Genomic DNA, 22264 nt, shown 5'->3' on the forward strand with positions numbered 1-22264 from the left:
CGGTACTTGGGAGTCTTGGAAAACCAGGTGCGAGTCACGCTTTACTGTTGACTGGCGCGGGGCAAGATACTTAACTTCTTCGTCTCTACTCTACACTTAATAAAATAGGAAATGATAGGGTGGTGATAATTACTATTTTATAGGGTTGTAGTAGGGATCAAATAAGATCGTGTGAACGCGCAGGGAAAACTATGAAGTACATATATGCGTGTTAATTGTCACTTACTGACAATAAACTTTTATTGAGCGCGCACTATGTGTCAGGCTTTGGGCTACACACTTGGAATGCAAAGACAGACAAGGTACGTCACACCCCCCACCTTTGTCTTAAGAGGAAGAACTCAGTCTGGTTAAGACTAGTAATTGAACAGGGAAAAATAAAAAGAATCACATACATTGTGCCAAAGGAACTCAGAAACCCAAGGGAAGGTTTCGAAGAAGACGCTGAGTTCTGAAGGAAAGGTGTGTGCCAGCTAAGGCCATTCCAGTTGGGAGAAACTCCCAGGTAGAACACAGCACCTGAGAGAATTTGAAAATAAAAGACAGCTGTGTACGGCTAAGCATGCTAGGAGGAAAAGCAAATGAATCTAGAAAAAATAAAACAGGGCTTCCCTGCTGGCGCAGTGGTTGAGAGTCCGCCTGCCGATGCAGGGGACACGGGTTCGTGCCCCTGTCTGGGAAGATCCCACGTGCCGCGGAGCGGCTGGGCCCGTGAGCCATGGCCGCTTCGCCTGCGCGTCCGGAGCCTGTGCTCCGCAACGGAAGAGGCCACAACAGTGAGAGGCCCGCGTACCGCAAAAAATAAATAAATAAAATAAAATAGAGACAAAATAATGAAGCCTACTAACTTTCAGAAAGAGCACAAGTTTGCTTGCCCTTCTCATTTTCCTGTATGTAATTGTACCTCAATTGTTTAAATCTACAAAATTATAGTAATGTGTATAGCATCCTTACCAAGGACGGTAATACCTGGAGGGGGGAAAATGGAGTGAGTGCGGAGAGAATGAAACAAGAGTGTGAGAGGGAGGGGATATCCCTGAATAGCTGAAGGTCTTCTTAAGACTGTAAGGGCTAGTTTAAAATTTTTCACCTCTCTCTCCAAGTTTGTTGATGTCTCTCTTGAAAAGTAATCTTAAAAGCACCTAGTCATTTACTATCCCCTATCCTAGTAAAAATTCCAGGTATTGTATATCAGTCTCTGTTGTTAGCAAGTCATCAGAAGTTTACTTTCTCAGATAAAACTGACCAAATTCACTATTTTCTTAGTTGTAAAAGGGGAACAAGATTTAAGGGATACATGATGCCTAATGCGGCAGTGAATTCCTACTACAAAAACTCACACAACTTAAAAGTTCCAAGAATACTCGTGTGGGTTGAATTGTGTCCTCCCAGGAAGATATGTTGAGGTTAGTCCTAAACTCCGGTACTTTAGAATGTGAATAAATTTGGATATAGGGTGGTGGTTGATGTAATTAACATGAAATCATACAGGAGCAGAGTGGCATCCTTATAGGAAAAGGAGAGAGATGCACAAGAAGAAAACAGTCATGTGACAGTGAAGGCAGATGTTGGTGTGATGCAGCTACAAACTGTGAAGTAAAATTCATAGTTTATGGCCAGACAAGAAAAATTTAAACATACAAAATTCTTCTCTGCCCTTTGGCCTCCTCTCTCCCGTCACTGTGCATTGTGTCTACATTATGCATGGACCAAACCTTCCACATCAGCAGGATGCTGCTCAACCATAAAGAGCAACATTCTCCCAGCACCAAGACAACTCCTTAAAAGATAACATTCCTTCCTGAGCTTGTAAGGGGTCACATGACCCACCACCTTGTACTTGCAGATCTGGATTATGTAAACTGTCAATAATAGGTCATTTGATGTACAGCCCTCTGTCTCAAACAACTTAGGTAACAGTGCCTTTACTTCTAACGGGCGGTACAGTTCTCAGAGCTTTCCGAGATGCTTTTCCCCGGTTATAATCCTCAAATTTGGCTCAAATAAAAATTTCTGTTTCTTTCTTAGATCGACTAATCAATTTTTCGTCGAGAAAACCAAGGAATGCTGAGGATTGCCAGCAAACATCAGAAGCTGGAAGAGACAAGGAAGGATTCTCCCCTGTAGGTAATTGTAAGAATTATTTTAAAACTTTCTCAGAAAATGCAATGTGTTCTGTTTTTTGTTTTTTTCTTCTTTGACTTGGATTTTTTGGTTTCGGGGGGGGGGGTTGTTCTTATTGTTTGTGAGGGGTTGGTTTTTTAATTTGTTTTGGTTTTTTTCTATTTTTTTTTCTTTTGGTTTTGCCTAAGAGTAGTCAAGTATTTTTGTTTAATAGACAGGAATCTGGTACTTAAGATGTTGAATTGAGAGCTAAATTGATAATTGCTAATCTATCTGACTTATAAATGAGGTATAAGGAGGGGAAAGTGCTCTGACAAACACTTTTTAAAGTTCTGTCTTTGAATCCTGGAAATTTGTGTCCTAAACATGGAGGGAAATCAGAAATAATTTTTATTTTTTTTATTTTTTTTAACCTACACTTCATTTAATATGGGTGCTATTTTATTGTTTTATATTTATTTATTTTTGCTGCATTTGGTCTTCGTTCCTGTGCGTGGGCTCTCTCTAGCTGTGGTGAGCAGGGGTACTCTTCGTTGTGGTGCCCAGGCTTCTCACTGTGGTGGCTTCTGTTGTGGAGCACGGGCTCTAGGCGTGCGGGCTTCAGTAGTTGTGGTGCACGGGCTTAGTTGCTCCACAGCATGTGGGATCTTCCCGGACCAGGGCTCAAACCCATGTCCCCTGCATTGGCAGGCGGATTCTTAACCACTGCACCACGAGGGAAGTCCCAGAAATAATTTTTAAATTGAAAAGAGTACATGAAGAACGAATTCTTTTCTCATAACCAAAAAGGAAACTGGTTAAAGTTCAATGCGATCTAAACTAATCTCAAGTTCAGCAACCTAAACCAGTTAGTATTTTGCTTTGGTTTTCTTTTAAAATTTCAAAATACAGGTGATTTAAAAGAATTAAGTGAACTAGCCAGTATTGTTTTCTGGCTCAGACTGGAAGGTGAAGTGCAATTAAGATAATCAAGTTTTGGGGAATTCCCTGGCGGTCCAGTGGTTAAGACTTGGTGCTTTCACTGCCTTGGCCGGGGTTCAGTCCCTGACCAGGGAACTAAGGTCCTGCAAGTTGCGTGGCGTGGCAAAAAAAAAAAAAAAAAAAAAAAAAAAAAAAAAAAGATAATCAAGTTGAAACCTAGAAATTCTGTGGTTTGGGGGACATTATCAAACTCATTAAAAGATAAGAGTTCTTGTTATACTGGCTTTTAAAGATCTAATTGTTGAAATCCTATGAATTGTTGGGGCATTTATTTATTTCACAAATATTTATTGACAATGCTATGTGCCAGGCATTGAAGCTAAAATAATGAGACAAAACAGATCCAGGTCCTGCAGCCTAGAGGGTATGACAAATGATAATCAAATATATCATTATAAAACAAGATTAGTGCCACGGAGGAGGATCTTTATAAGCTAGTTTCTGTTATCATCCTTGTTTACTGATGAGAAAACCAAAGTAAAGAGACGTTGGCTGGCCAGAGTGCAAGAGTGTAACAGTGTTTACAATTCATTGATCACAGCCAGGTACAGATTTCTTTGTTCCTTCCCCACCCCCACTGCTTCACTTAACTAATCAAGAAGAAAAAGGAAAAAAAAGAAGAGAGAGAGAAGTTAAACAACTTGCCCAAGGTCACACTTCTAAGAGGTGGTACAGTTGGGCCTCAATCCCAGGAAAACTCGTTTCAGCATTCCTCTTCTTTATCTGTAAGCCAGTACTTGCCCTTGAATAGCTGATGAAAGAGCCCTCTCTGCAGAAAAGTGGACACATGGAATTGCTTGCAATTTCCATTGTTACTCAGATTCCCTGGCCTTAATTTACAGAATAACACGAGTTTATAAAATGTTGCCACGTCGTTAGAATTAAACAAATGCTATCTTCATTCATGAAACCATGGAATTTTAAATATACTACATTTTCAATGGGAGATATTCCTACTTGGCTTTTGGGAACAGATAAAACTTTAATGTTTAAAGGGTTCATGTTTAAAGGTCACCAAACATCATCCCCAGAGTGTTAGTACAAGACATTCCTGAGCTCTGGTAGGCCAGGTGCCTTGCCTGCTCTTTTGCCTTGCTTACTTAAGTCTTTGCTTCAGTTTAAGAAAGTCTTATTTTAGTACAGACTTTTTCTGGTTTGGTCCTAGCTATAGCTACAGAAACATTTAATACCTGGCACATGGTGGCATGTGAGGAAATAATGTTTGCAAGAATAAATTACTGGAGAAATATTGCAGTCATCATTTTCTGGACATTATTAAATGAACACCGCTAGCTCAGCTTTCATAGCAGACGCTTTACTGGTAGAAAGAGAGATTTTTGTTTTATTTTGTCTTCACCAGGATGTAATTTGAAAGCTATAATCATTCTCTAAGATTGGAAATATGATTCCCTAATTAGCCAATGGTAAGATAAATCTCACTAAGGTTAACATTAAATAAAGCAAAATAATCCCCAGGTCAAGTGTAATTTGGTTAAAGGTATTAATCCTGGTGAAGAAACACCTGTCTGTCAGCAAATGTGGGGTTTGGGGCCGAGTGAGTACTGGTTAGGATTGGAGGCATAGACTAGGGAACTCGGGAATGTTCACCTGGTTGCTGGGATCTTTAACCCTGTCCCTGAGATGAAAGTGCAGCTGGTATCTATAATGGAGATTGCATACCTCAGGTTGTCCTGGTTTGATAGCACTAGTCTTCAAAGCCATTCAACTATTGCCTGGGTCTTTTTAGAAAGCTAGTCTTTCTCTGGTGACAGACAACCATGTTGGTATTGCTCTTCACATTTAAAGTGGAAAAATACTATACCTGGTGTATGATTAAGAATAGCTACGTAAAAAAAAAAAAAAAAAGAATAGCCACGTATAAGTATCATGTACTTATAAAACGATGTGAGGTAGCTTTTACACTTGGCTAGCCAGTTGGTATTAAGAACCTTAATATAAATGTTATTATAAAACTATCAATTTGGATGTTGCACAGAAATGAACTATAGCCTGAAAACATTAAAATTAAATAATGTATTTTTCTTTAAGTAAATATTTAATCACCAATTATTCTTTCATTCTATTTGTCAATCATTAAGGTATATTGCAGGATTAGTTCTGCAGTGTGTTCAATCTTGGAATTTTTGTTATTAGGAATTAAATTAATTTCAAAGAAACTGAAGCCTATGGCCTTGTTCAGATTATCAAAATGTATAATTAATACTGACAGCAGAACTTCAGAAAATTCAATAAAACAAGTGCCAATTAAATACCTGAAGTGGATAAGAACCAGGTCAGGTGCCTTGGGGAATATAAAGATGTTCAAGATAAGATTCCTTCCCCAAAGACACTTCAAGACAAATTATGAATGAATAAGACAAAGCAGATCATAATAAATGGAATAACGGAAATACAAATGAAAAGCTACTGACTAGGGAAAAGGAAGTAAAGTTCATTCAAAATATGAAGAACTGAGAAAGATTCATGGAAGGAGGTGAGTTTGGACTACAAAAAATGGTGCTATGGGCTGAATGTTTGTGTTCAAATTCATATGTTGAAATCCTAATGCCCAATGTGATGGTATTAGGAGATGGGGCTTTGGGAAGTGGCTAGGTCATGAGGGTGGAACCCTCAGGAATGGAATTTGGGGTCTTATAGGAGAGGCCCAGCAGGGCTCCCTTGTCCCTTCTGCCGTGTGAGGATATAAAGGGAAGTCTGCAACCAAGAACAGGCTTCTCACCTGACCATGCTGACACCATGATCTTGAACTTCTCAGCCTCCAGAACTGTGAGAAATATCTGTTGTTAATAAGCTACCTAGCCCATGGTATTTTGTTAGAGCAGCCCAAACGGACTAAGACAAATGGGTAGGAAGGAAAAGGCTATTACTTGGCTGCAAGTAATTTTTTGAAGGGCACATAGATAACAGACGTTCTAAACTCTGCCATATGTAAAATGTCTTTCTACTGTTCATTTACATGCACAACTAACTGGCTGCCTATGAAATTCTTGATACACAACCTTTTCCCCTCGAAGCTGATTGCCGCATCGTCTTCTTTTTTTTTTAACAGCTTTATTGAAATATAATTCACATATCATGCAGTTCACCTATTTAAGGCATATAATTAAGTGGATTTTGGTGGTATTGGTATAGCTTTTTGAGGAACAGACTGTTTTCCATAGTGGCTGCAGCATTTTACGTTTCTACCAGCAATATACAAGGGTTCTAATTTCTCTGTATCCTTGCCAACACTTGTTATTTTTCATTTTATTGTTAGTAGCCATCCTAATAGGAGTAAAATGGTATCTCATTGTGGTTTTGATTTGCATTTCCCTAATGATTAGTGACGTTAAACAACTTTTCATGTGTTTATTGGCCATTTGTATATCTTCTTTGGAAAAATATCTACTTAAATTCTTTGCGCACTTTTGAATTGGGTTGTTTATTTTTTGTTGTTGTATTGTGGAAATTATTTGTGTATTCTGGATATTAATCCCTTATCAGATACATGATTTGTGAATATTTTCTCCCATTCTGTGGGTTATCTTCTCACTGTCTTGATAGTGTCCTTTAATGCATAAAAGCTTTTAATTTTGTTGAAGTCCAGTTTATCTATTTTTTTTATTACTTGTGCTTTTGGTGTCATATCTAAGTCATTGCTAAATCCAGTGTGATGAAAATTTTCCCCTGTGTTTTCTTCTAAGATTTTTAGAGTTTTAGCTACTAAGTTTAGGTCTTTGATCCATTTTTCGTTAATTTTTGTGCAGGGTGTAACATAAAAGTCCAAATTTATTCTTTTGCATGTGGAATCCAAATTTTCCCAGCACTATTTGTTGAAAGGACTATCTTTTCCACATTGAATTATTCCTCAGTTCTCTATTCCATTGGCCTATATGTCTGTTCTTGTGCCAGTACCACACTGTTTAGCTTTGTAGTAAGTTTTGAAATCAGAAAGTGTCTGTCCTTCAACTTTGTGCTTTTTTTCTCTCTTTTAAGATAGTTTTGGCTATTTGGGGTTCTTTGAGAGTTCATATAAATTTTAGGGGGACTCTTTCTGTTTCTGTAAAAAAAAAAATGCCATTTGAATTTTGATATGGATTGCATTGAATCTATAGATTGCCTTGGGTAATATTGACATCACACAATATTCCAGGACATGAGCACGAGATTTATTTGGTCTTCCTTAATTTCTTTTAGCAATGTTTTATAGTTTTCAGTGTGCAGGTCTTTCACCTCCTTGGTTAAATCTATTCCTAAGTATTTTATTCTTTTTAATGAAGTTGTAAATGGAATTACTTCATGAATTCCATTTCAGATTGTTAATTCCAAGTGTGTAGAAATACATCAACACCTCAAAATCAGTTGTATCTGCAACCTTGCTGAATTCATTTATTTGCTCTAACAATGTTTTTGTGGATTCATTAGGATTTTCTACATCCAAAATCATATCATCTGTAGCACAGAGATAATTTCACTTTCTTTCCAATTTGAATGTCTTTTATTTCTTTTTCTTGCCTAATTGTTCTGGCTACAACTTCCAATTCTTTGTTTAATAGAAGTGGTGAAAGAAGGAACCCTTGTCTCGTTCTTGATCTTAAAGGAAAAGCTTTCAGTCTTTTTTTTTTTTTTTTTTTTTTTTTTTTTGCGGTGTGTGGGCCTCTCACTGTTGTGGCCTCTCCCATTGTGGAGCACAGGCTCCAGACGCGCAGGCTCAGCGGCCATGGCTCATGGGCCCAGCCGCTCCGCAGCATGTGGGATCTTCCCGGACCGGAGCATGAACCCATGTCCCCTGCATCGGCAGGTGGACTCTCAACCACTGCGCCACCAGGGAAGCCCTCAGTCTTTCAATGTTGAGTATAATATTAGCTATGTGTTTTTCATTTCATACGGCCTTTATCACATTAAGGAAGTTTCCTTCTATTCCTAGTTTATTGAATGTTTTTATCATGCAGAGGTGTTGCATATTATCATATTCTTTTTCTGGGTAATTTCAAATGTCTTATCTTCAAGTTTGCTGATCCTTTCCTCTGTCGGCTCAAATCTTCTATTAAATCCCTCTAGTGAGTTTTTCAATTCAGTTATTGTGCTTTTCAACACTAGAATTTCAGTGTGGTTCTTTTTGATCATTTCTATATCTTTATTGATACCCTCCTTTTATTCATACACCATTTTCCTGATTTCCTTTAGTTCATCTGTCCATGGTTTCCTTTATCTCTTTGAACATATTTAAGATAGTTGATTAAATGTCTTTGATTAATAATTCTAATATCTGAATTACTCAGGGATGATTGCTGTCCAATTCTTTACTTCCAATGAATGGATCATACTTTCCTGTTTCTTAGTATGTTTTGTAATTTTTTTGTTGAGAACTGAACATTCTGAGTATAATGTTTTGGTAATTCTGGTAATCTAATTCTCCAACTCCACAGGGATTGCTAGTTTTTGCTTGTTGAGGTCTAGAGCCATGTGAATTTTCCAAACTAATTTTGCAAAGTTTGTATTCCTTATTAGATACAATCACTGAAGTTTCTCTTCCATTGTTTCTGCAGTCAGTCTTTGACCTTACAAAGATTTCCTTAAATGTCTGGCTCCCACAAGGGGAAAAATAGATCCTGTTTCTTTAAATCCCCTCCTTGCTGGTAAGTCTTTCCTTAAAAGTCCAGTGTCCAATGAGATTATAGAATTGAAGTTCTTTATCCCCAGTAGACTGCAAGTTCTTTTTTTTTTAAATTTATTTTATTTATCTTTGGCTGCGTTGGGTCTTCGTTGCTGTGTGCCGGCTTTCTCTAGTTGCAGCAAGCGGGGGCTACTCTTCATTGTGATTCACAGGCTTTTCCTTGCGGTGGCTTCTTTTGTTGCGGAGCACAGGCTCTAGGCGCGCGGGCTTCAGTAGTTGTGGCACGTGGGCCAAGTAGTTGTGGCTCATGGGCTCTAGAGCACAGGCTCAGTAGTTGTGGTGCACGGGCTTAGTTGCTCCACGGCATGTGGGATCTTCCTGGCCCAGGGATCTAACCCGTGTCCCCTGCATTGGCAGGCAGATTCTTAACCACTGTGCCACCAGGGAAGCCCAGACTGCAAGTTCTTTAAAGACAGGGACCATGCCTTATTTATCTTTGGATCCCCACTCTTTATCACAGTGCCTGCATACAGCAGGAGCTCAATAAATCTTTGTTGAATAAATGATAATGTCTCAACTCTTAAGCTTCTTTCTTTTTTTTAAGCAAGGGACATATGGCCTCAGTCAGTGCTTGCACCTGCTTTATGCCAGTGCCCACCACTGGCCAAAGCTTGTCTGTCTTTTTCTGCCCCAGGGCTTAGGTCCCCAGAAATTTCCCAGGGACCATGGCCCCTGGGTGAGGGCTGTCTGCAGCGCAGCTCACTGGCAAAATAGACATGATGGATACTCCTGAGCTTGCTGTCAGCTTTCTCAAGGTTGATCTCGGCCAGATAAGAGGAGGGCTGGTTGGTACATGAAGGAGGTGCTTGATGAAAATGTTTGACAGTGAGCGGTGTGCAGGTGGAGTGCCCAGGAGAGAGGCAAAGACCAACACCCACCTTCCACCCCCATAGAGAGCTGAGGTGGTTTTACGACAGAATATTCTTTCATGCATGGTAATAACAAGCATTCCAAGATCCACGGAAGAAAACGAAGATATGATTTTAAGGAGGATGTTGCAATAGTCCAAATAAGAGATAAGGGTGTGGCCTAAGGCAGAGGCAGAAGAACAGAGACACCTCAGATGGGTTTTCTGATCCTAATCAAAATACCTACTGGGGACTCTGAAGTGATCTCCTGGGTAAAAATGTCTTCCTAATCCATTTAGTTTCCTAATCCATTTATCACTCACCTCTGAGTCAAACCTTAATTCCTCATCTCAAATTTACCCTTTACCCAACAAGCCAGTCTCTAATAATTTAAGGAAGGCAAATACTAAACCAAATGAGAGTTTTTAATGATGATGGAAATTTTACATGAGAAAAGTCTGTGGTTAACCAAAGAAGCTGGTTATTCTTTGAAATAATAAAAAACAGGGATTCCTTTTCTTTTACAAATTAAGTTTAATAATTCAGCTTCAGAAATAAAAATAACTTCTAAAATGAGAGTATAAACATGTTAAGTGTTTTCAGAGTTTATTTCCTTTTTTCATTTATTAGCAGACAGTATTGATCCATTCTCTTGCCTGAATGTTGTAAAGAAATTAAAGTTTTAGGTAGATGAACTACCTATACCCATTCTAAAACACCACAAATCCCCCTAGTAGCCTCAAAGGCAGAACAACTTCCCATTTTTTCCCTTAATGTTTATGGCTGGAATATAGCACCTGCTTGAAGTAAAATAAGGAGTCACAGTTCATCTAAATGACACCCCAAAAGTGTTTGGCACTGAACTCAAGGACTTAGATATTTCAGGAATTTGTAAACTATCAACTACTTAATAAAATGAAGCAAATTAAATGAAATTTATAAAGGTTGAAGGTTCTAAGAGGGCCAACTGTGTAAAGTTACCAGACAGTCATGAATGGAAAATATCACATTTCCAACTACTGGTGGAAATCTACAAAAATCTGAGGAAACAAACTGTAGGTAACACATTACTGCTTTTCTAGTGACACTTTAATTGCTGTTTACAACTGTTTTTGTTTATAATTCATGTCCTGATCATTAAGGACTCAGATATAAAAAGAATGCCTGCTTTATTCTCTACAAGCTGTCAACAAGGTGGAAAAACAGGGGAGGTACAGCATACGGTAGCACAAGCAGGAAAATGAACGAACACTGACAGATCTAGCTGATGGTGGGAGCCACTGGCATCTTCTGCATGGGGCTTCCACGCGGACAGAGCCAGACTCAGGATGTGTTAGGATGCATCATCCAATCACAGCGGGAACATGCTCTGAGTGCTGGCAGAAACATCTAGGAACTCCTACTACACGAAATGAATTCACCTGAAGTATGTAAAGGTTCTACAGTGAAAGAACTTACCTCTACTGTTGTTGAGAACTAGTCCTTTCGTACTAACTCTTCCCTTCCAATGCCTTCTCTTCACCATATCATAAAACTCAAGGTATAAAGGAGAAGTTCTGCCTGGAGAGCTTATAAAGGTACCAGTTTTTGACTTGTCCCCATTATGAACTACTATCAACACCTGTTTGTTTAAAAACAGAGCACTTATGTACGGTCATCTCTTGAGAACCTAACATACTAACAAGCTCTAGACAAAGTACAGAAACCCGGAATCAATAAATAATCCTAAAAAACTCATTTTACCTAGTGATTCCATCTTCTTCCCCAGCAATTAAACTGACTTCCATGTTTCCTGAGGTCCCTACTTTGGAGGATGAGTAAGGCATTGAAACCCACTAATTAGACTACACAGTCCTAAATAATGAAGAGCTGACTATAATTTCTATCTAAAATGTTTTAAGTACTAAAGATCTTTTGGGTAGTCTGTTTCTATTCCCTGGAAGTTCCATCTCACAATATTAAATTCAGCTAAAGAGGTGACAGTACCATTTATCTTAAACATAGCTAATCTTTGGATAAGCAAGAAAGTAAAACACCGGTATCCCAAATATTTTCCCCTAGGGATAACCATATAAGCATATTATATATATGAAGAATATTTTTTAAAGTATCAAACATTTACTATTATTTTTCTGCTCTTGAATCTTGGGTATTTTGGAATTTTCCCATTTTGTACATTTCTTCTGTCCCTGGGTCTTCCTAATTTCACACTACTCAAGTAATTTGCTTTGCTTTATCAAAGAAACCAACAAAACCCCTGATATTTCATTGCATTTGGCTAGAATCTCAGAAATAAACTTATTTGTTAAGTACGCTATGTCATCTACTGGAAAAACCTCAGCCATATTACATTGCTGGCAATAACTGAGCTGCAAAAAAAGTTTTCTCTCTCTTAACTGAATAAAGCTTGTCAAAGTTTCCAAGAAACAAACTATAACGAGCTTTTATTGCGTCCTGCTGGGACCAGCGATTACAGAACCCCGGCCTCACAGATCGCTCTCCCCGTACAGCGCGGAGGAGAAGGCGGCGTAATCCAGGGCGCCAGGCACGCTTCCTGGGCCCGAGTAGGCGGGCATCCTCTTGATGCAGTACTGGGCCTGGTCAGGAGGCAGTTCTCGGCGCAGCTCCTCCGCCAGGATGTACGGCTGGAAAAAAAATACACGTGTGTTTGCAAAATCAACTGCAGAAAACACAGGAACATAAATGGTTTAAATACACTGCTTGCATTTGTGTAATTTTAAAAAAGGACTAACTGAATCACTTTGCTGTACACCTGAAATTAATACAACATTGTTAATCAACTATACTCCAATATGAAATAAAAATTAAAGGAAATAAATTAAAAATAAAAAGGACTAAAGGCAGGGTGTCTAATGTGCACAGTACTGGACAACCAACAAAAGGCTGAGTTTTACTTGTAATTCATCATCTAGCCAGCAGGAAATTTAATATACTCCATGAAGGCAAAGGGAGCAGTACCATCAGTACTCCTTGAACTGAGCCATAATGCAAGTGAAAAATACTATGAGGTAAATTTCATACCAGAAAGATTAAGGGTAGGCTGGTTTACATCATATGCTGATGAAAACGCAGGATTATTTAATTTGAAATTATCAATGTGGTTTTTTTTTTTTAAATAATGTGATGTGTGCTTTTAGAAAATGGAGTCACTTTCCTACACAGTTTATTAAAAGCTAGCAGCATGTTACCACTGGAGAAAAGCTCTTTCTAAAACAAAACAAAACTGACATTGAACAATGGAGTCTTTTTTTTGTTTTTCTTTTTCATGTCAAATGTCCAAGAGGAAATAGGGTAATTCTCATAAAACAGATCGGCTGGGCTTCCCTGGTGGTGCAGTGGTTGAGAGTCCGCCTGCCAATGCAGGGGACACGGGTTCGTGCCCCGGTCCGGGAGGATCCCACATTGCCGCGGAGCGGCTGGTCCCGTGAGCCATGGCCGCTTTGCCTGCGCGTCCGGAGCCTGTGCTCCGCAACGGGAGAGGCCACAACAGTGAGAGGCCCGCATACCGCAAAAAAAAAAAAAAGAATCCGCCTGCCAACGAAGGGAACACAGGTTCTAGCCCTGGTCTGGGAAGATCCCGCATGCTGTGGAGCAACTAAGCCGTGCACCACAACTACTGAGCCTGCGCTCTAGAGCCCACGAGTCACAACTACTGAGCTCGCGTATGACAAATACTGAAGCCTGCCCGCCTAGAGCCCGTGGTCCACAACAAGAGAAAACAAGAGTAGCCCCCACTCACTGCAGCTAGAGAAAGCCCACACACAGCAACGAAGACCCAACACAGCCAAAAGTAAATAAATAAGTAAATTTATTTTAAAAAAAAAAGATTGGCTGGTCAAGATAAATAGCAAATATCATAGTGTAATTTATAGTAGGGTTTTTTGGGGGGTTAAATAAGCCTTGGTTTATTATCTCCTACATCAGTTGGACTTCCTCCCCTCCACCCCTATCCCCATGATAAAGGATTCATTTTAAAACGTAATTATTTTAAACATAGTTTATCTTGTCTGATAAGGGTTTTTTAAGGTAATAAACATGGCCATGTTGATGTGTTTCTTTTTTTTTTTTGGCTGTGCTGCACAGCATGTAGGATCTTAGTTCCCTAACCAGGGATCAAACCCACGCCCCATGCATTGGAAGGTGGAGTCTTAACCAGTAGACTGCAGGGCAAGTCCCATGCTGATGTGTTTTAGAATCCTAACTTCCTTTCCCTCTCAGCTAGAACACAGGGTAAAGGAATCATAGCTCAAATTGAGTTTATACATACTGAGATGTTTTTATATTGTTTTGGGAAAGAGATTTGAAAATTCTGTATTTGCAATTAAACTCCTACTTAATTTCTAGGCTTCAGATAATGAAAAAGTAGCCAATTTTTTAAATGAATGAATGGCTCTTCTATTTAACTTTGCTCCAGGGGCGGGGCACAGTGTCAGGGTCATTGATCCTTGAGAGAAGGTTCTCAGTTTTATAACATCTGAATTGCATTGTTCCTTCTTTCAGAGTCATATCTACCAACCCAGAATGTGAAGTAGGGTCGAACCAGAAAAACACACCAAAAAACTGCAAAATACATACTCTCGGTTCCTTCTATAAAACTCCCCATAAGGACAAGCACAAATGCCAGGACAGAATGTCTGTGTTTAACCTGTTCTGGGGGCATCACCGTTATATTTACGTGATTTCTGAATTCAGTGCTGTCGTGATACAAAATGCAATGCATCAAAATGGTTATTATTTGCAATGCTGTTTCCTTTTTGATTAGAATGAAGCAGTGGGCTGTCACAAAAGCAGAAGAAAACATGTCCATGCAGACCTTGTCGGAAGCCAGGATTCGGAAGGAGGCGATGACCTGCTCGGCGGTGTCGGTGTCGGCCGTCTCTCTGGTCATGAAGTCAATGAAGGATTGGAAGGTGACGGTGCCCTGCCCGTTGGGATCCACCAGGGTCATGATGCGGGCAAACTCAGCTTCACCCTGAGGCAAGGTTGCAAAGAAACATTTACTTCAACCGACAACTCTCAGCAGTGCCGTTCTCCTGCTTTTACCTGTTGGCACGCAAGTTCCTTTCTGCTTGAAAACTTACATAGTCCCTGCACTTCCCTTCCACTTTTGGAACAGATTCCCCTTATGGGTGACTTAAGTTTACTGCCGTCAAATGATTTTTAAACGTTGCTGTAGCATCAACCCAGAAGCTCCTGAATGTCAGAATTCCTTCCTCTCTCTAACCCATGTTGCCGTTGGGACTTAATATAGTTATGGAAGAGGAATTCAAAGAGGGTTAGGCCTTTTCTCAGACTACGGTTGAGAAGAATAATACTGCAAAAGACAAGGCAGGTCAGAAAAGGGTTCTCATGATGCTTATTTGACAGTTCTGAGAGGAATCAAAGCAGCTCATGTTCAACATTACACATCAGCAGGTAATAGAGAAGTGAGGGTATAAGGGCATACTCACAGCCCACAGGGAAATGTAAGATTTCTTAGCTGATTTTTACTAAAAACTTTTTATCTTCTAAAATACTAGAGGAAAAATACTTTAAAATCAGCAAGGAAAGACACTGAAGTGTATACTCTCAATGGGTGAATTGTATGGTATGTGAATTATCTCTCACTTAAAGCTGTTTAAAAATCATCAGGAAAGTTTATGTTCTCTTCCTTCACTAGGAAAAAACCAGCTGACCGATGACTGAATGAAAATATATGTTCTGGCTCTGTGAAGTTATTTTTATATGGTACCAGGCAAACCTTCAAAAATGTTACCCTGGACAATGTAAGTCAACGAACCCCAAATGAGCTGCCATAGTTTAAGGCAGTTGTCTCCTATAATACAAATCTAAGCTCAATAGAATATCACACGGTAGTAAAATTTTCAACTTCTGTCTTACCAAGTCATAACCCATGGAGATCAGGCAGGCTCTGAAATCCTCATGATCCATCAGGCCATTCTTCCTCTGCCGACAAATACAAAGAACAAAGAAGCTGAGGGCTTCCCTGGTGGAGCAGTGGTTAAGAATCCGCCTGCCAATGCAGGGGACACAGGTTCGAGCCCTGGGCAGGGAAGATCCCACATGCCGCGGAGCAACTAAGCCCGTGCGCCACAACTACTGACCCTGCGCTCCAGAGCCCACGAGCCACAACTACTGAAGCCCACATGCCCAGAGCCTGTGCTCCGCAACAAGAGAAGCCACCGCAGTGAGAAGCTTGCGCACTGCAATGAAGAGTAGACCCCGCTCTCCAGAACTACAGAAAGCCCACACGCAGCAACAAAGACCCAAAGCAGCCAAATAAATAAATTATATAAATAAATAAATAAATAAATAAATAAAAAGAAGTTGAGAGTTAGAGGCAAAATAAAAAACTCTACTTGACCAGGGAACAAAATCCAACACAAGGAGGGACACTCTGAGATTTGCCAAATAATTTGTAAATGTCATCACTGACTTAGAGGAAGGACAGACCCGACACAGGGATGTTAGAAAATAATTTCTTAAAAAGGAAAAAGGAGGAAAGGAGGGTAAACAGCAGTCAAGAATGAAAGGAGACCACACATTCAAGAAAGCAGGAGGGACTACCCAGTGCCAGTGAAAATGACCTGGTCAGGAGCTGCCCACTGCCACCCACCGATGGCTGAACACACTCTAAGTGTTCTGAGAAATCCTCACGCTCTCGTGGCCCCAGGCAGTCCTCACTTGTAAAATTCCCCCAAAGATTAAAACATGGCTAGGACTCACACTGGAAAGTTACCCCGCAGCTACTCTCAGGCCCATGTCCCTCCAAGACACAAAAATCCTTAATTTAAACTATTAAACTTGGCAGGTTCTGCATTGCCTGCCTTTGAACTTTTGTTGCAAAAGACAGTCTCGTTATCCTAGATTCAAATAAATTTGGGTTTTTTTTCCTATGAGGTGGCCCAAACGATTGAGGGCTGTCTTCGCATAAGCCCGGGTGGATGTGTGTAGGGACGATGATCAATTATTTCCCTCCACAGGAGGAAAATGACTCAACCTGAAGGAAGTCAGGTCAGTGTTACAGCATGTTTTGTACAGTACAGTTGTGCTGAAGCCAAGCTAACTTTAATGCCCAACTCTGTGTATAATTCTTTATTTATGCCTCAGCTCCCTGATCAGAAGTCTACTTTCTGAACTCTTTGATAGGCCTGAATATGGCTGGTCTAGAGCAGAGGCATTTTAAGAACCATTTAACTGATATCTGTAAACCATAAACAGGGTCCCAAGCAAAGTAATGAAATATACTTACTTTGTTACGGATCTTTTAAGGAATGGAATGTGGCCTTAGGAGTCACTTTTAACTAGATGATAAGCAAACTGGGCATTTTCTTGTGAAGAACTGGTTTTACTCAATTGTATTCAAATCAAAACACTAGATAATATTTTAAGAGCTGCACTTAACTTTTTATATGATCACCATTTTGTTGGTGCACTTTCCTTCAACATTCCATGAATCAATTTTGTTAATTAAAAAAGAAACTTAAATTTTATGGCAAAAGAGTAGGCTAATTTTCACCAGGTGCTTCACCTAAATAGTTAATTAGGAAAAGTTCACTACAGCTTTGTATTTAAGTATTTAGAAAATGTCCTAATCCCAAAACCACGTTTTGGTAGGGTACACTTTCACTTAGAACAAATCTAGTGTTGATCCCAACTACAAAGGCATGCGTTAAGTGCTCTGTATAAAACAGCCCACAAAGCCAGACTTTGTGTCACCTTCAGCGACATCAGAGCTTAGCACATTTCATTTCGGAGCCTCTTTTCCTTTGGCCTTAATCGTCCTGTTTCCCCATAACCTTTAAGGACATTAAAACTTAAAATGATAGCATGAATATTATTTCAGATACATCTTTTGATGTCCCCAGTGGTGCCTTTCAAATAACTAGAGGGAGTGAGGTACCCTGTCGAAGTGGTTGAAGGAGGCTCTGAACTCATTCATCTGCTCTTGGGTGATGCCCTTCGCATCTCTCATCAGGATCTGGGTCTCCACTTCGTTGATGGTCCTGGCAATGGTCGTCAGCAGCAGCTCCCAGCCCACACGAATGTGCTACCGAGGGAAACATCAAACGATCAGCTCCAGGTCCTCCCAGCAGGTCAATCTTGCCTCCTCATTTTCATTTTTTTTTTTTTTACACCTTTATTAGAGTATAATTGCTTTACAATGGTGTGTTAGTTTCTGCTTTATAACAAAGTGAATCAGTTATACATATACATATGTTCCCATATCTCTTCCCTCTTGCGTCTCCCTCCCTCCCACCCTCCCTATCCCACCCCTCCAGGCGGTCACAAAGCACCGAGCTGAGTCAACCCAAAGGGAGATAAGTAGGGCTTCCCTATGCTTTTTTTTTTTTTTAATTCTACTTTTCCACTTTTTTCGAGATTCTATAGTGGGAAATACTCAGAAGTGAGACCAGGGTTCTAGCAGTGACAACTGGCACTGTGAAGATAAAATATACAATGTACAGTGTATTATCTGTCGTTAGCGTTTACCAAATAGCAGGATGGGCCCTGGATTATACCCACTGGCCAATTTGCAAGATCAAATTGGGTCAAACTGGCCAAAACGTAATAGTCCAATTTCGGTTCATTGTTGTGATAATGATGATGATAAAGTTGTTGAGGACGGTAATGATAATTAACAACTATGTAGCGCTTGATCTAGTTCACAAAGCTTTTTCACGTACAGTAACAGGAAAGGTTTAATGATCCCTTTCATACTTATAGAACAAAACAGGAACAGATGGAGACCAATGTGGGAGGAAAACACCCTGAGAAGGTGAAGTGGTCACAACCAGAAACCAGAGCGCCGCAGGCCTGTGCAGTGGCTGTACCTCCATGGTGTAATTAGTGTGCTTGTTGTCGAAGACCAGGGCCTCCTGGATGAGCTGATGGTCACCTTCCAGCTTGTCGATGTTGTTCTTGTAGTTGATGATGTTGTGCTCGTACTGCTTCAGCTGATTCATCTGGTCCTCCAGGGCTCCCGTGATCTGGATGGAGCTCCGGGCAATCTCCTGGTGGAGGCATGAACAGGAGAAGAAAACAAGGTGAGCCGGCCTTTCAGGTTACTACGGGGGCCTTCCTGCTTCTGCTTCCAATGCCACGCCGGCATCAGGCGGCAGCTAGAGACACTTGCTTTTTCAGATAAAGTGGGAAACAGGATAGTACTGCAGCATGAAGCAAGCTCTATTTCTAGTCTGTCTAGAGAATGGGGAAAAAACAAAACAAACCCACCAAGATCCATAAAAGCAAAGCAAGACGGGTAAGAAAGGAGCCATTTAGGCCTCTTCCAGTGAACACAGAAGCCTCCCCAGGCTGGAGCTGCCTCTTCTGCAGGAGGCCAGGGGATGGTCTGCACGAATGCAGCTGCCAGGGAGATTTCAGACCACTGGATGCTTCATCACCGGTCAAAAGAATTTCCTAGATTTTTAGATGTCCTCCTCTTAAGAAAAAAGTTAACATTTTATCACCAAAAGGGAGGCTGGGAGAAGAATAAATAGGCCAATAAATGTCTCTTGGCTGTTCTTGGTGATAAAATGAACCCAGCAATCAGTGTCATTCAAAGATTACTTTTCCCTGAATGTTCTGAAAATGCCAAGTATTTGTGACTCATTAGGGACGCACGGTTTAAAACTCTAGGTCCTGCAGAGGCTGAAAACTGAGAAAGAGCCCCGTCACCATTCTTAAGGACAGGATGAATGGATGGCAGCAAGAACAGCCTCAAATTTGGTGCACAGGTGCCCTCCCTGCCCCCCGCCCTGCACTGACGCTCATGGGCACCCAGGCTGCAAGAGCTCAGGGGCCATCAAGAGTAAGGCCCACGGAGACCTGGATGGTGCTCTCACGGCACTGAGTGGAGACAGGTCGTCGTGTCAGCTCAGGGACCGATTTGGAGGCTGTGACAGGCTCCCTCTGAAGGTCACTAACCCACCTCCATCTTGTTCTGGATCCAGGGCCCAATGGCATTGGCCTGTGCAGCAAACTGGCGCCGCAGACGCTCGTTGGCATGCTGGCGGGCCAGCTCCTCCTGCAGCGACTGGTCCCGGATGGGCACGAGCTGCTTCACCTGCCAGGGTTCAAGGGCAACAGGGGTTAGAGGCCAGCTGTGGAGGAGGGACCAAGATCGGTGGTGGTGGCTGAAGGGCAGGGGTGGGAGCAGAGAGAGAGGGAGGGAGAGTAGTGGGGAGGGGAGGAGAGGTAGGGAGGGGAAGGGGAGTGGGGTCCCTACTTTAGGGACTAAAGGAAGAGCTCAGTCTAGCCTCGACTGCCACCCAGTGCCTCCACTGCCTGCTGAAAGACTGGCTAAGTCTGCAAGAGGGACACTGACTGTTCCTCTAGCCAGGGGCTCTTGGCCTGCAGTACTAACCCTACAGGGAGCTGGGTCCAGGGTGCAGAGAATTTGTGAACTTGAATGAAGGAAAAGTGGCATCCTTATTTTCACCACCCCTAATGGAAAATGAGCATTTCCTTTGATTATGAATGCGGGCACCAAATCCACTGTGACTTTACCACAATAGAAATCACAGACATTCTCATATATATCAGTTACTGCCTGCCTCTCAAAATATCATATACACTCATCACTACTCACAATTATTAGACCTGCTATTAGATCACGGTTTAAAATGTGGTAGTAAAGAAGTACATACATTACTATATCCCAACTTTAAATATATATATATATATATATCCTTTCATTAAAATTTATTTTTTATCCAAGTACCATTGATTTACAGTGTTGTGTTAATTTCAGGTGTACAGCAAAGTGATTCAGTTACACAAATATATATAAAATATATTTTACTAACTTTTTTTTTTTTTTTCTTTTGCAGTACACAGTCCTCTCACTGTTGTGGCCTCTCCCGTGGCGGAGCACAGGCTCCGGACGCACAGGCTCAATGGCCATGGCTCACGGGCCCAGCCGTTCCACGGCATGTGGGATCTTCCCGGACCGGGGCGCAAACCCGTGTCCCCTGCATCGGCAGGCAGACTCTCAACCACTGCGCCACCAGGGAAGCCCTTTAATAACTATTTTTAATGTAATTTATTTTCTTTGTAACCTTAAGTATTTTTTATGAATTTACACATATTATTATCAGAAGGGATCCATGGGCTTCCCTGACTACCAAGTGATCCAAGACACAAAAAAAGTTGAGAACCTCTGCCAGTTTCAGGAGTTCAGTCCTATATGATGTTGGACCACAGGAAAGTATCCTACCCTGCCTACATCTTTTCCATTCCATTTGTACCCTGTGATTTACACTTTAATGCTATGTCTCAGTTCTTTTTGAATCTGCAGACAAAAGAGCTACTTCAAGAAGGCTTTTCTGTGTGTTGGCAAAACTGCTGCTAAAGACATTATTATTCAATGTACCTTTTACAAAACTCCCTCTGGCAAATTTTGCTTTATAACTTAGTGACAAGAGAAAAGTTTGTCTCACTTTAAGAAATGACACATTTCCCTGTTTTTTTTCAAGGAAACTACTTAGCTCAACACGTTTCCCTCTTCACTCCGGCTGTCAGAAGAACAGAGCTAATTTTAAGGTCAAACACAATAACTAATTATGGTCTCTCAGATGCACACTCTCTTTCCCATACCTGTTTTTTTTCTCTCTTTGCATCGTTTATAACTAAACGACTGCTGAATGTGTGTTTTTATAGCAAGCCACCTCAAATGCACGTGGTGGATTTCTTAAAGACTATGTAGTAGCATACTAAGATGATCGTGCCTCAATTTAAACAAGAAAATAAATCTTTCTTAAGAATGAGACAAAAAGGCTCAAATGATCCCATTGGACTATAATTAAGCCTGTACGGTTTCCCCAAATATAAGAGGCAGCAAATTAGCAGGAAGTCCTTTGGTTCCCCAGATACAGTTTTCTAAGTAATTTTCCTGCATTTAAAATTCACACACACTTGGGACATGTCTATCCCATATTCTAAAAATTCTTTAACGAAGTACTAGCGGCAAGCTGATACCATCAAATTTTCAGTTGGGGTTTTAAAAATAGTTTCCTTTATGGTATTAGCATCATAACCTGTACTGAGTTTGCCAACATTGATAAGGTTTTCCTTAAGGACAATCATTTCTACTTTCTTTCCTTACAAATCACAGAAGCTGCTGAATGGATTTAAGAGTATAACATATTTCATCTGTTAAAAACAAGCCCAAAATAGAGTCGAGTGCTAAATCCCACTCCACCAGACCAAGATTTAACTTAATTACAGTTTCCACTCTCCCAGAAACGGAATCTTAGTCAATCAGTCATCTGGGTAGACCCCTTCCCTCCCCTAAAGGAAAGTAACTCTGCAATAACCAATCTGCCTTTTTTTGGCCAGATAACTTCCCTGTTCCTACTCCCTTCTGCCTATAAAAGCCTTTCATTTTGTTCAGCTCCTTGGAGTCCCTTTCTGCCAGCTAGATTGGATGCTGCCCAATTCGAATCGATTTTTGCTCAAACACTTAAAATTGTTACTATGCCTCAGTTTCCCTTTTAACATGTCTATGAAGACAACCCTGATTGTGAGGCAATGTCACGCAGTCTCTCTACCTCCCCCAGGGCTTCACCTCTTCCCTCCACCTCGGCTTTGAGAACGTTAGCCTCGCCCCCTC

The 22264-nt window shown here is 40.8% G+C and overlaps 1 protein-coding gene across 1 annotated transcript in view; it reads right to left on the bottom strand.

Annotated features, from left to right (window-relative positions):
• Positions 1–12046: 12046 nt before the first annotated feature.
• Positions 12047–22264, bottom strand: part of ACTN2 (actinin alpha 2) — a 77754-nt gene continuing 67536 nt past the window's right edge. Inside the window, exons 16-21 of the mRNA XM_067711003.1 lie at positions 19583–19717; positions 18486–18665; positions 17555–17701; positions 15532–15597; positions 14465–14623; positions 12047–12275 (exon numbers count right to left, since the gene is read on the bottom strand). Of these exons, the coding sequence (XP_067567104.1) occupies positions 12117–12275; positions 14465–14623; positions 15532–15597; positions 17555–17701; positions 18486–18665; positions 19583–19717 (846 nt within the window). The 3' untranslated portion in view covers positions 12047–12116. The remainder of the gene's footprint in view (positions 12276–14464; positions 14624–15531; positions 15598–17554; positions 17702–18485; positions 18666–19582; positions 19718–22264) is intronic.

Source organism: Pseudorca crassidens, chromosome 16, assembly GCF_039906515.1.
Source record: "Pseudorca crassidens isolate mPseCra1 chromosome 16, mPseCra1.hap1, whole genome shotgun sequence".
Classification (NCBI taxonomy): Eukaryota; Metazoa; Chordata; class Mammalia; order Artiodactyla; family Delphinidae; genus Pseudorca; species Pseudorca crassidens.